The 17928-nt window shown below is 42.4% G+C and overlaps 1 protein-coding gene across 14 annotated transcripts in view; it reads right to left on the reverse strand.

Annotated features, from left to right (window-relative positions):
* The window catches only part of CDC14B (cell division cycle 14B), a 125582-nt gene that overhangs the window by 19194 nt on the left and 88460 nt on the right, over nt 1–17928 (reverse strand). For 11 of the 14 annotated variants that reach the window (XM_063696600.1, XM_031014624.3, XM_031014622.3 and 8 more), the window contains exons 10-12: nt 8242–8380; nt 7916–8075; nt 7160–7257 (exon numbers count right to left, since the gene is read on the reverse strand). In XM_063696600.1, coding sequence (XP_063552670.1) covers nt 7160–7257; nt 7916–8075; nt 8242–8380 — 397 coding nt within the window. Of the gene's footprint in view, nt 1–290; nt 435–7159; nt 7258–7915; nt 8076–8241; nt 8381–17928 lie in introns of all 14 variants that reach the window. The other 3 variants (XR_010130293.1, XM_031014623.3, XM_031014626.3) reach the window with 1 other exon arrangement.

Genomic DNA, 17928 nt, shown 5'->3' on the forward strand with positions numbered 1-17928 from the left:
AAAAACTGTTTCAGTGTCTTTATCAACTGCTATTTCGAAATATCTGTTAAGGATAAGCATAACTTTAAAACAACGTATGTTACTTTCAATATCCTTTCTATGAGAGGAACAGTGAAGCCCACCTTCCCTCCCCACCACCATCCCATTAATTGAAAAGATTCAGAAAAAGAACCTTTGAAAATAGGCAAACCAACAAAGCTAGGAGCTGACAAGGAGAAAAACATGCATTGTGGGAACCACACTAGGCACCAGAAGTAAGCAACGGCAGAGAAACAGAACGGGACACTTACAGCAGCTATCTGTCAGGGGGTCCTGATGGCTACTGTGTTCTGAAACCATCGAGACAGAATAGCAGGATGGGAAGAATGTAGTCACAAACAATCCACCAGATGACAACACTACACAGTGCAGAGGTCAGCACAGCTAGGGGACATCTGGAAAGGGGTGAAGGGGAAAGAACAGATGTTCAAATTGGGAAGCCAAAATAAATTACGCAATCATCAATCAATCAAGCCATATGTGAATTTTAGACACCCTAAAAGCCCAGCCAACAGCAACAGGGATACAAAGGGGCGGTCAACAAGGATGGAGTTTTGCCATTTTATGTTGAAGAAAAAAAATGCTGTGTTTAAACAGGTTTCATACTTTGGGACTCAGTCACTAGTTAGATAACTACCCCATGTTAATTTAACTTTATGATACTGAAATCAGTCACAGATATATGATTGAGGTTCTTCAAAAAGCAGAAGATGTGCACACACAGAAAACTAAAGCAAACCACAAGGGGCAAAGGAGGCAAAACCAGATAACCAAAAACAAACAAAAAAACACAAAACCCCAGACTAGTTAACAAAATCACAGGAGGCACAACTAAAAATGAATGTAATACAGAACTGATCTCACTTCAAGGGAGTTACTAACTCCTGAGCCATCCAGGAAGCTAAGGGAATGGCACATTTTTATAATATGGCTCACATGTAACCCAGGGCAACACAAAATGAGCAAAATTTCACTTAGGTATGCATACTATAGACTTTTCTTAGTTGTTTTCCACACTCATTTTCCTCATACTAGTTGGCTTTCAGCTTGGTGTTTCTTTCTTATTTTTTATTTTTTAATTATTATAATTTTTTGAGATGGAGTCTTGCTCTGTCACCCAGCCCAGAGTGCAATGGCGTGATTTTGGCTCACTGCAACCTCCGCCTCCCAGGTTCAAACAATTCTCCCACTGCAGCCTCCTGAGTAGTTGGGATTAGAGGCGCACATCACCACGCCCGGCTAAGTACTGTATTTTTAATACAGGGTTTCACCACGTTGGCCAGGCTGGTCTCAAACTCCTGATCTCAGGTGATCCGCCTGCCTCAGCATCCCAAAATGCTGGGATTACAGGCGTGAGCCATCGCACCTGAGCTCTATTTTATTATTTATTTATTTAATTTTTTTTGAGATGGAGTTTCACTCTTGTCGCCCAGGCTGGAGTGCAGTGGTGTGATCTCGGCTCACTGCAACCTCCCCCTCCCGGGTTCAAGCAATTCTCCCGCCTCAGCCTCCCAAGCAACTGGGATTACAGGCATGTGCCACCATGCCCAGCTAATTTTGCATTTTTAGTACAGATGGGGTTTCTCCATCTTGGTTAGGATGGTCTTGAACTCCTGACCTCACCCTGCCTCTTTTTCATTTTTAAAAGACAGGGGTCGGCCGGGCGCAGTGGCTCATGCCTGTAATCCCAGCACTTTGGGAGGCTGAGGCAGGTGGATCACCTGAGGTCAGGAGTTTGAGACCAGCCTGGCCAACATGGTGAAACCCCGTCTCTACTAAAAAAATACAAAAATTAGCCGGACGTGGTGGCATATGCCTGTAAACCCAGCTACTCGGGAAGCTGGGGCAGGAGAATTGCTTGAGTTCGGGAGGCGGAGGTTGTAGTGAGCCGAGATCATGCCACTGCACTCCAGCCTGGCCGACAGAGCGAGACTCTGTCTCAAAAAATAAAAAAAATATAAAAAAATAAAGGCCGGGCGCGGTGGCTCATGCCTGTAATCCCAGCACTTTGGGAGGCTGAGGCGGGCGGATCACGAGGTCAGGAGATCAAGACCATCCTGGCTAACATGGTGAAACCCCGTCTCTACTAAAAATACAAAAAATTAGCCGGGCGTGGTGGCAGGCACCTGTAGTCCCAGCTACTCGGGAGGCTGAGGCAGGAGAATGGCGTGAACCTGGGAGGTGGAGCTTGCAGTGAGCCGAGATTGCGCCACTGCACTCCAGCCTGGGCGACAGAGCAAGACTCCGTCTCAAAAAAAAAAAAAAAAAAAAAAAAAAAAAAAGAAGAAAGAAAGAAAGAAACAGGGGTCTTGCTCTGTTGCTCAGGCTGGAGTGCAGTGGCGTTATCATAGTTCACTGTAACCTCCAACTCCTAGGCGCAAGCAATCCTCCCACATCAGCCTCCTGAGTAGCAGCTGAGACTGCCTGTTCATGCCACCATGCCCAGTTATTTATTTATTTATTTATTTTTTGTAGAGACAGAATCTCACTATGTTGGCCAGGCTGGTCTCGAACTCCTGGGCTCAAGTGATCCTGCTGCCTTGAACTCCCAAAGCACTGGGATTACAGGCATGAGCCACTGTGTCCAGCCTCAGCTTGGTGTTTCTTAATCCATTGGTCTGGGTTCTAGCAGCGAGGAAGGAAACCTCCTCCCATTTGGAAGGGCAGAAGCTCCTTCCAATGACTATACTTCCAAATAGTCACCTGGATACATCTGTGACCAAATATTAGAGCCTCTACTGAGCATCTGCTGTGTGCGGAGTACTGCTAATCAATTTGGAAATGACTGACTTGGCTTATCATGTCATTTTTATTGTTGACCTCATCACTGTCATCATTAAAAATTACATGTCAGGCCGGGCGCAGTGGCTCACTCCTGTAATCCCAGCACTTTAGGAGGCTGAGGCAGGCAGATCACGAGGTCAGGAGTTTGAGACCAGCCTGGCCAACATGGTGAAACCCCATCTCTACTAAAAATACAAAAATTAGCGAGGCGTGGTGGCGTGTGCCTGTATTCCCAGCTACTCAGGAGGCTGAGGCAGGAGAATCACTTGAACCCAGAAGGTGGAGGTTGCAGTGAGCCAAGATTACACCACTGTACTCCAGCCTGGGTGACAAAGCAAGACTCTGTCTCGGGGAAAAAGAAATTACATGCCAGGCATCCTATATTGTGGAAAGGGATTAGACTAAAGGGTGAACTCGAAATACAGACTAACCTTACCCCACAAGTTATACCCACACCATCTTATTTAATCTTCCCACAAAAAAACAAGCTACTAATATACACAAAGATCACAGGGGTGAATATTTAAACGGAATGAATAAATGGTCTGGGAGCCCTAGAGAACTCTCTACCGATCCCAGCCTTCACCTTCAGTTCCTTAAAGGCAGAATGGCCTGAATGTCCAAGTGTCAGCGTTATAGATGGTTACTTTTTCCTCTAGTAAACCTCATGGCTTAAGAATTATTTGCCGGCCGGGCGCAGTGGCTCACACCTGTAATCCCAGCACTTTGGGAGGCCAAGGTGGGCAGATCACGAGGTCAGGAGATCGAGACCATCCTGGCTAACACAGTGAAACCCTGTCTCTACTAAAAATACAAAAATTTAGCCGGGTGTGGTGGTGGGCGCCTGTATTCCCAGCTACTCGGGAGGCTGAGGCAGGAGAATGGCATGATCCCAGGAGGCGGAGCTTGCAGCGAGCCGAGATCGCGCCACTTTACTCCAGCCTGGGCGACAGAGCGATACTCTGTCTCAAAAATAAAAATAAAAAATAAAAATAAAAAAAGAATTATTTTCCATTGCTAACAGATATACCCATCTCCAAACCTACCAAAACTATCAGTATGCAGAACGACAGGCCTCATGGCTCAAGTTATGAAATCTACCAAATCCATTTTAGCACAGACAATATACTTGTCATCACGTCCTGAAGATCAGCTCAATGTCATGGTGCCACATGGTTTCCTGTCATCATTGTAGTCAGGATCAGACAGGCTGAGCAAATGGCCATTTTATAATCACTAAAAACTTAAACTCTCCCCCAAAACTGACCATTTATAAAAGAGAAACCGGCCAGGCGCCAGTGGTTCATGCCTGTAATCCTAGCACTTTGGGAGGCTGAGGTGGGTGTACCACTTGAGGTCAGGATTTCGAGACCAGCCTGGCCAACATGGTGAAACCTTGTCTCTACTAAAAATACAAAAAATTAGCTGGGTGTGGTGGTGCGTAATCCCAGATACTCCGGAGGCTCAGGCAGCAGAATCACTTGAACCCGGGAGGCAGAGGTTGCAGTGAGCCGAGGGCACACCATTGCACTCCAGCCCGGCCAACAGAGCAAGACTCTGTCTTTAAAAAAAAAAAAAAAAAAAAGAGAAACCAATCATTGGAATAATATTTTATGTACTATAACCTTCTCCTAAGAATTACTAGTACTTGTGTATTTCTCACTAACTTTCCTTCTTGCATGTACTGTATTTTCATAAGGCTAAGTGCCAATGCTAAAGCAAAATAACTTGCTCACAGAAATCAATGAGTCAAACTTGGATGAAGAAATTGATTTTGTATTTTTCAACCCAAGCAACTGTTGAGAACAGTCCCTCAGGGACTTCTATTCCTAAAATAACAACAAAGACACAAGAGGGAAAGAAAGAAAATCTTCAACTGATCTATTCTAGGGCCAAAAAACTGCAAATAATAGCAGAGAGGGTTTGAAAAAGCAGAGACGGGGATAAGCAAAATGTTGTAAGGGAGGAGGAAGGAGATTTACTGAGACTCATCAAAAATCCCCTCGGGTCTATACACATAACTCAGTGCTTAGAAAAACTAGCATTTCGCTTTCTTCTTTAAAAGTGTAGCCTAAAACTTTGTTATTTGTGTTATGTGGGGCTATTTATATATATTGTTTTTGGGATATTACCAAAAGGAATCCTGAGCTACCTCTGTTTTTTAACTTTTACCATTGTACTTGATTTTACTTATTTATTTAGACAGGGTCTCACTCTGTCACCCAGGCTGGATGCAGTGATCGTGGCTCACTGCAGCCTCAGACTCCTGGGCTCAAGTGGTCCTGTTGCCTCAGCCTCCCGCATAGCCTGGTCTACAGGTGCGCACAGCCACGCCCAGCTAGATTTGAACTCACGTTAATGAGAGTAGCAGATTCAGAGGGTGACTAAAGGAAATTTCCTATTTAACAAAAACTTTTGACTAAGCAGGATTTGTATCCCCTGACTCTCAACTTGACTTTTGAACAGCAGGCAACAAAATATTAAAACATAAACTGATGATGCTGATTCTGAAAAACAAAACAAAAAATCCCAGACACAGCTAAAATCAACCCACAAAAGCATCAGTTTCCTAGGGCTTGCAATTCAATGTGTGGTCCCTGGACCAGCAGCCTCGGCTAGAAATGTGAACTCTTGGGCCCCACCCCCACCCCACCAATCATAACCCATATTTCAACAAGCGCCTGGGTGCCTCCTGCACACTGAAGTCTGAGAAGCACTGCTCGAGGGTGCTGCCTGCCTCCTCCACCACATCCAGAATTAGTATCTGGATGATTACCTGGAGCCACCATAATACTTCCAAAGAAAAACCATTAAGGCCTTAGGTGAAGACTTTTAATAAGGAAATTAAAAACAAAATGGCATTTGGAGTTAAGTAAATTATACAAAGGCACTATTTTTGTTTGTTTGTTTGTTTTTTGAGATAGAGTCTCACTCTGTCACCCAGGCTGGGGTGCAATGGCACGATCTCGGCTCAATGCAATCTCTGCCTCCCGGGTTCAAGCGATCATCCTGCCTCAGCCTCCCGAGTAGCTGGGATCCTATAATGCCTACAGCACCCACCATCATGCCCGGCTAATTTTTGTATTTTTGTAGAGACAGGGTTTCACCATACTGGCCAGGCTGGTCTTGAACTCCTGACCTCAGGTGATCTGCCCACCTTGGCCTCCCAAAGTGCTGGGATTACAGGCATGAGCCACCACACCTGGCCAAAAGGCACCATTTTTAAAGCAGTATAGTTGACTAAAGTACCACTAAGTTGCAAAAGAAATGCTTAATAAACGCCTATAATCAAAATGGATGCCCTACATTCATTCACATAACACTGCATATTGTAAAACTCAATTCTTTGCCTTGGGTCTTTTAAGAAGAACCTCCCAGGGGAGCAACCCATAATGACACATGCCTTAGGTGTAATTCTACTTCAGAATTTTTATGACGAGACACTAGTGAGGAATTACTTTTAATTAAAAAGAAAACCTGTTCTCTGCCAATATAAATGGTTTATTATATCATACTTCCTTACCATATTACAAGATGCTTACTGAATAAATGATCTATGTCCATCACACTCCCTCCCCGCAAAAAAGAAGGCTGGAAATCTGGTGTCCCACAATGAAAAAGGAAGTAACTAGAAGGAAGAAATCCAATGGCAACAAGTGGGAGCATTTACTAAAGAACAGCCTACAAAAAATACCATGGTCATGTACTTTGCTTCTGCATATTTTTCTAACAATCCTGGATGCTCCATCAGGTTGAATCCCAACTAACACACATTCACAAGAATGTACACATGGACATACATACACTCAGTAACTACAACATTTCCTATTCTCAGGCTAAATCTTCCTCTGTAATTAGAAAATCATTCCCCAAAGAAACAAACAAAAAACCCAAAATATAGTTTAGACCAGTTCATTGTTGCCCCAAAACAACATAATGTCATTAAGCCATCATGTCATGCTTATCAAAACAAATGATCTGCAACATGGCAAATGTAAAGAAATACACCACTTTAGTAACTATGGACAAGTCTGGCATCCTGGGCTTTACATCTGCTGTCACGCTCCTGAGGATGCCCCATGCTGATTATTCATGGAGAAAAAGTATCCCTGATGTCGCCTTCCCACCCATAAAGGCTCATGAGGACCAAGGTAAACAAGGGACAGCTGAGAGCTTCCAAGGCCAGCACCCCTAGGTTTTAAATAACATAGGCAAGCATTTCAAAGTGGCATCATGGGCTTGCAACTATGGAGAAAAATGTACAGGAAAAACCCTCACCAAGGACCCCACACACATATGAAGAAACATCAACCACAACAAAGGAACCCAGACTCACGTGAGAGGAATAGCGTTTGTTTTGGATTGTCTTCTGCTTTTCAAGGCCCGAAGTCTATCGCCTTGTGTCACTCCATTGATTTCGTCATCATCACTGTACTGTGTGAGTAAAAAAACACTGAGCTAATGATTTAAGTTGCACTTATTAATGCAGTACAGCAGAGCAGCAATTTATCCACATGAACACAGTCCAAGTTTCTGCGAGCTCTAGAATATTTTTCCCTTCACAATGAAGCTTCAGGTGACATTTTAAGACAGCCAAAGTTGACTTTCAGAGACAACCCAGCAGCACTCTTGTTAGAAAACACATCAACAGTGAAGAGGGTTAATGGGCTTTCAAGTTTGAAAACGCTCTTTTTAAAATCTCTCAGTGTACTTACTACCACTTAATGTAGTAGTCCTGCTACCCCCTAAGCCTTTGATTTGTTAAAAGCTCTCTATTTGAGGATGATTGCTTTCCTAAATCAGCTGTTGTGAAATGGCAAAAAGGGGTGAGGGGCAGGGGTAGATCTGGCTGAAGAGCTCACTTCACAACCTTTTATGCACCTGCTGAGTGAGTAAAACATAGTTTTATGGACACACAACCTTGTTTCCACTATTTTGGGTAAAAAGTGCCTAGAGAGGGTTATAAATATAAAAAACTGACAATCATCCAAGAGCTGCTTTATTATTTTACCTACGGTTTTCTCCATACCCTGACAGGGTCTCAATAGCAGTTAAAGCAGTAACAACATCACAACAGAAACGGCTTGATTACCGGTTCGGGTTCTTGCTGATCTTGATTCTCGACCCCATTTATGGAAATGTCATCAACGCCAGAGAGAAGTTTGGAGAAGGCTGCTCTGTGTTGTCCATTCTCCTGCCCCTTTAACTTCTGACGAAAATAGTCCCCTTCCAGCCAGAGGTTTGTTTGCTTCCTAGAGCATTTAAATAACATCAAAATAGAGCTTTCCAGAAAGATACATGAACAACTTCTTCCTACCAGATTATCTGTTGTTATTGGAAACTAAAGGAAATTCCACTCCCCATCAGATTCCAACCCCACATGTTCCCTGGGAACTACAGACGTAGGCTACTACTTACATCACCAAAAACTGCTGCTGAGGCCCAATCACCGAGCCAGGTCTGCAGATCCTGACCCACGCAATGGTCTCGGCTGCTGTCATCCTGTAATGCTTCATGATGTAGCAGGCTATCAGAGTGCCCGTGCGACCAAGGCCAGCTAGGAAAAGAAAGAAGCACAGAAATGAAACTTGGGCTGATGTACTCCAGGATTTTGTTGGGCAGGCAGAATTTTTTTAAAAGGCTTCTCATGACTCTGCTTCTTTCAATAGTGGTTCTCAAGGCTGGTTACACTCTGGAATCACCTAGAGAGGTTTTTAAATACTGATACCCGGTCTCACATCCGGAATGTATTTATTATTTGTTTCATTTATTTATTTATTTTTGAGACGGAGTCTCACTCTGTCGCCCAGCAGGCTGGAGTGCAATGACGCAATCTCAGCTCACTGCAACCTTCACCTCCTGGGCTCAAGCAATTCTCCTACCTCAGCCTCCCAAGTAGCTGGGATTTACAGCCATGTGCCACCACACCCGGCTAATGTCTGTATTTTCAGTAGAGATGGGGCTTCACCATGTTGGCCAAGCTGGTCTCAAACTCACCTCACCTCAGGTGATCCGCCTGCCTTGGCCTCCTAAAATGCTGGTATTATACACTTGAGCCACCATGCCTGGCCTTACGCCAAGAATTTAGATTTAACTGGTATGCAGCATAGCTTGAACACAGAGATTCCTAAAATCTTCCAGATGATTCTACGTGTAGCTGAGGTGGAGAATCACTTTCTGAGCAATGATTCTCAATAAGTGCAGTGTCTTCTGCCCTGGGCATTTTAGAAAAATGGTACCACCATCTTTGCAAAACCAAACGCTTGTAATTTTGCACTTACTCCCACATCCAATTATGTTTTCTGGTCTGTTATACCCATTTTCACTCAGATTTTTTTAAACCTCTATTGGTGCTGGCCTGTCTTATCTAGACTATTATCATTACCTCCAGTGACGGTTAATTTTATGTGTCAATCCGGAATGAATCTTTGGAGATTAACATTTAAGTTGGTGAGCTTTCAGTAAGCACAGTTCCCTCCATAATGTGGATGGGCCCCATCCAATTAGCTGAAAACCTGGGCAGAACAAAAACCCTGACTTTCCTGAGCAAGAGACTGCCTTTGGCTTTCATCTGCACCGTCAGCTCTCCCATGTTTCCAGGCTGCTGGCCCACACTGCATATTTTGGACTCACCAGAATCCATACTTGCATGAGCCAATTCCTTTTAATAAATCTCCTACATATAAAAAAAAATCCTACTGCTTGTTTTTCTGGAGAACCCTAAATACAGATTTGGATCATGAGATGGGGGTCACTGTAACAACTACATAGAAATGGAGAAGGGGCTTTGTGAGTGACAACCTTGGATATTTAGCAGAGGAGATTTGTAAGGAAAGTGTTGAAGATACAACCTGGTTTCTCCTTACTGGTTACTGTAAAATGCAAAAGGAAAAAGACGAATTAAAGAAGAAATTGTTAAGCAACAGGGAATCAGGAACTAGAGTCAGAAAATTCTCAGGCTATCCATATTGCAAAAAATAAGAGTGTTACAGAGAGAAAAATCAAGGGTGTGGCTGGACACTCCCCCTCTAAAGAGATTACCTAGACTTAATCAGCCATCTCAGCAGAAGCAAGGACAAGAGATGGGATTATACCAGCAGAGACACTGGCATCTTGCACCAAAGGGGATGGACATGGAATAAAATAAAGTAAGGCTTTTGGACTTCTGACAGCAGAGCTACCTGGATGCAAACATTCTTTGTCCTTCAAGAAAAGGAAGGATGATCCCAAGGGCAATTTAGAGACCCCCAGTGCTGCCACTGCCACCAAGACACAGAGTATATAAGCTCAGGGCAGGCCTGCCTACTCCTTGATTTCACAGGGTAGGGCCACTTCTATTAGTTACAGCAAACCCAGCTGCCTCTGACCACAGCCCTCAGGGACAAAGCCACTACCCTAGAGGGCCTGGAGGGCAGAGCGTGGAGCCAAAGAGGATGATTCTCTAGCCTTAAGATGTAATGGGATTTGCCTGGCTAGGTTTTGGACTTGCTCAGAAGCTCTTTCTTCTGGTTTCTCCCTTTTGGAATGGTAATGTCTATCCTGTGCCTGTACCATCCCATCACAGCTGGGAGGAATTATGCCTCAGGATGGATCATACCTCAAGTCTCCCCTATACCTGAGTTGGATGCTATTTAAATGAGACTCTGAACTTGGAGTTGATGCTGGAATGAATTGAGATGTTCAGAACTGTTGAGATGGGGTGAATGTATTTTTGAAGTGCAGGGACATAAATTTGAGGGGGGCCAGACGGCAGAATATAATGAACTGAATTGTGTCCCCCCAACCCAAATCCATATATTGTTCTAAGTCCCAATACAACTGTATTTGCAGATAAGGCCTTTACGGAAATAAATAAGGTCACAGAGTGGGGCCCTAATCCAATAGGACGGATGTACTTCTAAGAAAAAAAAGAGATAGGCCGGGTGCAGTGGCTCACACCTGTAATCCCAGCAGTTTGGGAGGCTGAGGCGGGCAGATCATGAGGTCAGGAGATTGAGACCATCCTGGCTAACACAGTGAAACCCTGTCTCTACTAAAAAATACAAAAAATTAGCTGGGCGTGGTGGCGGGCACCTGTAGACCCAGCTACTCGGGAGGCTGAGGCAGGAGAATGGCGTGAACCCGGGAGGCAGAGCTTGCAGTGAGCTGAGATAGCGCCACTTTACTCCAGCCTGGGAGACAGAGCAAGACTCCGTCTCAAAAAAATAAAAGAGATGGCAGGAGTTAAGTGCAAACCATGAGAAGACTCAGAGATGACAGCCATCTGCACTGCAAGCCAAGGAGAGAGGCCTCCCCAGAAAACATCCCTGCCAGTGCCTTGCCCTTAGACTTCTAGCCTCCAGAACTGTGAGAGAATTAACTTCTGTTGTTTAAGCCACCCAGTTGGTGATATGCCCCAGCAGATTAATATACCTCTTAATGAATCTCAATTTTCACTGTACAGCCCAATTTTCATACTGTCATCATTTTTCTTCCCTAAACAAAGATGCAATCAAATAAGATCCTCTCTAGGCTTTTAATTGGTCATCATTCTATTTCAGGGTATCTCAACCTCAGCAGTACTAACATTTGAGGCTGGATAATTATTTATAGTGAGGAGCTGTCCTGTGCACTGTAGGATGTTTAGCAGCATCGCTGATCTCTACCCACCAGATGCCCGTAGTACCCAACCCCCAAAAAAGGTCTCTGCAGGTTGCCAAATGTCAGGTGTGTGATGGGGTTGGGGTGCAAAAGGACCTTGCTGAAGAATTACTTCAACTGCTTTTTATAATTAAAAAATGAAATAAGCAATGCTGGCTTTTGTTTTAATTATGTTTAAAAATTGGAGTAAAATATACATAAAATTTACCATTTTTCTTCATGCATCATTTTCCTGATTTCATTTAGTTGTCTGAATTCTCTTTTAGCTCACTGAACATGTTTAAGACAGTTATTTTAAATTCTGTATTGGGGCCGGGTGCGGTGGCTCACACCTGTAATCCCAGCACTTTGGGAGGCCGAGGCGGGTGGATCACAAGAGATCAAGACCATCCTGGCTAACACAGTGAAACCCCGTCTCTACTAAAAATACAAAAAATTAGCCGGGCGCCTGTAGTCCCAGCTATTGGGGAGGCTGAGGCAGGAGAATGGCGTGAACCTGGGAGGCAGAGGTTGCAGTGAGCTGAGATCGTGCCACTGCACTCCAGCCTGGGCGACAGAGCAAGACTCTGTCTCAAAAACAAAAACAAAAAAATTCTGTATTGGTTAATTCGGAAACTTATATTTCCTTAGTGTCAGTTTCTGAGTATCATTTTAACCACTTTTTATGTGTACAGCTCAGTAGCATTAAGTACATTCACATTGTTGTACAAACATTACCACCATCCATCTTCAGAACGTATTTCATCTTACAAAACGGAAACTCTGGACCCATTTTTATTTTTTTATTATTTTTATTTATTTATTTTTTTGAGATGGAGTCTTGCTCTGTCGCCCAGGCTGGAGTGCAATGGCGCAATCTCGGCTCACCGCAAGCTCCACCTCCCGGGTTCACGCCATTCTCCTGCCTCAGACTCCCGAGTAACTGGGACTACAGGCGCCCGCCACCAAGCCTGGCTAATTCTTTGTATTTTTAGTAGAGATGGGGTTTCACCGTGTTAGCCAGGATGGTCTTGATCTCCTGACCTCGTGATCCGCCCACCTCAGCCTCCCAAAGTGCTGGGATTACAGGCGTGAGCCACCGTGCCCAGCCAACTCTGGACCCATTAAACAATAACTACCAATCCCTGCCTCCCCTCAGGCCCTGGCAACCACCAATCTACTTTCTCTTACCCCAAGTATCTCATACAACTGGATTCATACAATATCTGTCCTTTTCTGACTGGCAAACCTAAATTGGCCTAATATCTTTAAGGTTCATCCATGTGGCAGTACATGTGTCAGAATTTTCTTCATTTCTAAAGATGCATAATATTCTGTTGTATGATATAGCACATTTTCTTTAGCCATTTCTTTAGCCTTCCTCTGATGGAAACCTGGATTGCTTCCACCTTTTGGCTATTCAGAGTAATGCTGCTGGCCGGGCGTGGTGGCTCACACCTGTAACCTTAGAACTTTGGGAGGCCAAGGCGGGTGGACTACTTGAGGTCAGGAGTTCGAGACCAGCCTGGCCAACATGGCGAAACCCTGTTTCTACTAGAAATACAAAAATTAGCTGGATGTCATGGTGCGTGCCTGTCATCCCAGCTACTCTGGAGGCTGAGGCAGGAGAATCACTTGAACCCAGGTGGCAGAGGCTGCAGTGAGCCAAGATTGCACCACAGCACTCTAGTCTGGGAAACAGAGTGAAAGTCCATCTCAAAAAAAAAAAAAAAAAAAAAAAGAAGAAGAAGAATGCTGCCACAACATGGGTGTAAAAATATCTGTTCATATCCCTGCTGTCAATTGTTTCTGAGCATATAACCAGAGATGGAACTGCTGAATGACGTTAATTTTTTCAGGAACTGCCACACCATTTTCCATAGCAGCTGCATTGTTTTATACTCCCACTAGCAGTACACAAGGCTTCTAATTTTCTCCACATCTCCACACTTATAATTTTCTGGTGGTGATGTTTTTGTTCTTTTAGATAACAGCCATCCCAATGGGTGTTAAGTGGTATCTCACTGTGGTTGTGATTTGACTTTCCCTATAAGTCAAAAATGCTGAGAACTTTACATGTGCTCACTGGCCATTTTATATCTTTGGAGAAAGGTGTATTCAAGTCCTCTTCCCATTTAGGAACTGGGTTTTGTTGTTGTTTTTAGGAGTTTTCTCTATATCTTCTGGATGTTAATCCCTTATCAGAAGTGATTTGCAAATATTTTCTCCCAATCCATGGGTTACCTTGTTACTCTGCTGATAGCATACTTTGATGCACAAAAGTTTTAAAATTTTATATAGTCCAATTTGTCTGTTCTTTCATTGTCAGTGCCTTTGGTGTCATATTACTGCCAAATCTAATGTCATGAAGTTTTCACCGTTTTCCTCTAAGAGTTTTATAGTTTTAAGTCCTATATTTAGGTCCTTGATCCATTTTAATTTTTGTATATGGTGTTATGTAAGGGCCCAATTTCATTCTTTTACATGTGGATATCAGGTTTTCCCAGCACCATTTGTTGAAAAGACTGTCCTTTCCCCATTGAGTGGTTTCTGTATCCTTCTTGAATGTCATTTGACCATACACACAAGGATTTATTTCTGAGCTCTCTATTCTATCACTGGTCTATGTATCTGTCTTTATGCCAGTACCACACAATCTTGATTGATGTAGCTTTGTACTAAGCGTTTTTTTTTTTTTTTTTTTTTTTGAGACGGGATCTCACTATGTCACCCAGGCTGGAATGCAATGGCACAATCATGGCTCACTGCTGCCTCAACCTCACAGGTTCAAGGGATCCTGCTATCTAAGCTTCCCGAGTAGCTGGGACTACAAGTAAACACCACCACACCCAGTTAATTTTTGTATTTTTTAGTAGAGATGGGGTTTTGCCATGCTGTCCAGGGTGGTCTTAAACTCCTGGGCTCAAGCAATCCTTCTGTCTCAGCCTCCCAAAGTACTGGGATTACAGGTGTTAAGCTACCATGCCCAGCCTGTATGAAGTTTTGAAACCAGGAAGTGAGTCCTCCAACCTTTTTATTCTTTTTCAAGATTGTTTTGGCCATTTGGCATCCCTTGAGGTTCCAAATGAATTTCAGAATCATTTTTCTATTTTTGCAAGAAATGTTGGAATTTTGACAGGCTTGCATTGAATCTGTATATCCCTTTGGGCAATACTGACATGTTAACAATATTAAGTCACCCAGTGCACAAATGTGATGTCATTACATTTAATTGCATCTTCTTTAATTTTCCTCAAAAATGTTTTATACAAATCTTTCATCTCCTTGGTTAATTCCCCAATATTTGATTCTTCTTGATGCTATTATAAATGAAACTGTATTCTTACTTTCTTTTTTATATTTTTATTGTCAGGGCTTAGAAACAAGGGATTTTTGCCTGTTGATTGTATATGCTCTACTTCTTTGCTGAACTCATTTATTAATTCTAGCAGGGGCTCTGTGTGTGTGTGTGTGTAATCCTGAGGGTTCTCTCTCTTTTTTTTTTTTTGGAGACAGAGTCTTGCTCTGTCCCCCAAGCTGGAGTGCAGTGGCGTGATCTCAGCTCACTGCAACCTCCACCTCCCAGATTCACGCAATTCTCCTGCCTTAGCATGCGCCACGCCCGGCTAATTTTTTTTTTTTTTTTTTTTTGGTATTTTAGTAGAGGCGGGGTTTCACCGTGTTGCCCAGGCTGGTCTCGAACTTCTGAGCTCAGGCAATCCACCCACCTCGGCCTCCCAAAGTGCTAGGATTACAGCCATGAGCCATTGCACCTGGCCCAGGGTTTTCTATAATACATATAAGTCATATCATCTGCAAAAAGATAATTTTACTTCCCCCTGTCTAATTTCGATTTTTTTTTTTTTTTTTTTTTTTGCTTACTTCCTTTGGCTAGAACTTCCATTACCATGTTAAATAGAAGCCACAAAACCAGGCCTCCTTGTCTTCTTCATGAGCTTAGAGGAAAAGCTTTCAGTCTTTCACCACTGAGTATGATGTTAGCTGTGGGCTTTTCACATACGGTTCTTATGTTGAGGTAATCTCCTTCTATACCTAGTTTGTACCGTGTTTTTATCACAAAAGGGTAATGACTTTTGTCAGACGCTTTTTCTGCAGAGATGATCGTATGGTTTTTGTCCTTAACGTGGTATATCACACTGATTGATTTTCATATGTTGAACCACTCTTGTAATCATGGGATAAATCCTACTTGGTCATGGCACACAATCCTTTTAAATATGCTGCTGAATTCCATTGGCTAGTATTTTGTTCAAGGTTTTCACATCGATGTTCGTAAGGGATACTGGCCTATAGTTAGTTATCTTATAGTGTCTTTTTGTTTTTGGTATCAGCGTAATGCTGACCTTATTGAGTGAGAAAGTGTTCCTTTTTCCTCAAATTTTTAGAAGAGTTTGAGAAGGACTGGTTTTAGTCTTTTAAGTGTTTGGTAGAATTTACTGGTGATGCTATCATGTCCAGGGTTTTGCTTTCTCAGGAGGTTTTGGATTACTTAATCTCCTTATTAGTTAGGGGTCTGTTCAGATTTTCTATTTCTTTATGATTTAGTTCTGGTGTTTTGTTTTTCTAGGAATTTGTCCATTTCATGTAGACTATCCAATTTGTTGTCCTACAATACTGATCATTTTTACAGTACTGATCAGTTTTATTTCTGTAGTATCAGTGGTAATGCCATTTTCATTTCTAATTTTAGTAATTTGAGTCTTCTTCCTTTTATACTTCATCATTCTAGCTAAAGGTTTATCATTTTTGTTATTCTTCTTAAAGAACCAACCCTTGGTTTTGTTCATTTTCTCTATTGGTTTTCTACTCTCTTTTATAAATTACAATAATATACTACTTGCAATTTTTGTATATAATAATACACAAAAATTATACTACTTGCAAACTACAAATTATTTTACAAATTACAATAATAATTTACATATTATAATATTTGCAAGTTACAATAACAAGTTACAGTAATAATATTTTACAAATTATCTTAAGTTACAATAAAACTAGCTTTTATAGTGGTCCCTGTATTTGCCTTTATCAGAAATCTTTATTTCCTCTTCTCAAATGGCTGTGTGTTACTGTCTAGTGTGCCTTCATTTCAACCTAAAAGACTCCCCCCCCTTTAGAGTTTCTTGCAGGTCAGATCTAGTGATTAAAAACTCCCTTTTAAGTGTTTGGTAGAATTTACTGGCTATGTTATTATGTCCAAGGTTTTGCTTTGTCAGGAAGCTTTGGATTACTTAATCTCCTTACTAGTTAGGGGTCTATTCAGATTTTCTATTTGTTTTTTGCAAGTTACAATATTTACAAGTTACAGTAATAATATTTTACAAATTATCTCGTTACGATAATACTAGCTTTTATAATGGTCCATGTATTTGCCTTTATCAGAAAGGCAAATTGATTGCCTGGGCAAAGTCTTAATTTTTCCATTATTTTTGAAGGAGTTTTGCCAGATGTAGAATTCTTAACAGGTTTTCCCTCACTTATGCATTTTGAATATATCAACCCACTGCCTTCTGGCCTGCAATGTTTCTGATGAGAGATCTGCTGACAATCTCAGTGGTATCCCCTGTATGTGGTAGGTCACTTCTCTCTTGCTGCTTTCAAGACTGTCTGTGGCATTATAGCTTGATTATAATGCATGTTCACATGGGCCTCTGAGTTTATCCTGCTTGGAGTTTGTTGAGCTTCTTGGATATTCTTGCATATATCAAATCCGGGGAGTTTTCAGCCAAATCATCTGTCTGCTCCTTTACTTCTCTTCTCCCTCTGGAACTCCCACGATCTGTATCTTGGTCTACTTGGGTGTGTCTCAGGGATCCCTTAAATTCTGTTCATTTATGTTATGCTCTTTAATCTTTCTGTTCCTCAGACTTGCTAATTCTTTAATGATTCTAGCTTCACACGCACTGATTCTTCTGCCTGCTCAAATATGCTTTTGAATCCCTCCAGTGAATTTTTCATCTCAGTTTTAGTACATTTCATTTCCAGAATTTCCTTTTGGTTCCCTTTTATGTGTTCTTTTTATAACTGATATTAGTATTTGTTCATAAATCGTTTCCTTGACTTTTCCCACATATTCTTTTAACCTTGGGTATCTTTAAGATGGTTATTTAAAATTTTTTGCCTACTAAGTCCACAATTTGATCTTTCTCAGGGATAGCTTCTGTGGATTTATTTCTTCTTTTTTTTGTTCTGTCTATTGGCCAGGCTGGAGTGCAGTGGCATGATCTCAGCTCATTGCAACCTCTGCCTTCCGGGTTCAAGTGATTTTTGTGCCTCAGCCTCCAAAGTAGCTGGGATTACAGGTATCCGTCACCACACCCAGCTAATGTTTTTGTATTTTTAGTAGAGACAGGGTTTCACTATTTTGGCCAGGCTGGTCTCAAACTCCTGACCTCAGGTGATCCGCCCGCCATGGCCTCCCAAAGTGCTGGGATTATAGGCATGAGCCACCATGCCCGGCCT

This window comes from Gorilla gorilla, chromosome 13 (assembly GCF_029281585.2).
Source record: "Gorilla gorilla gorilla isolate KB3781 chromosome 13, NHGRI_mGorGor1-v2.1_pri, whole genome shotgun sequence".
Taxonomy (NCBI): domain Eukaryota; kingdom Metazoa; phylum Chordata; class Mammalia; order Primates; family Hominidae; genus Gorilla; species Gorilla gorilla.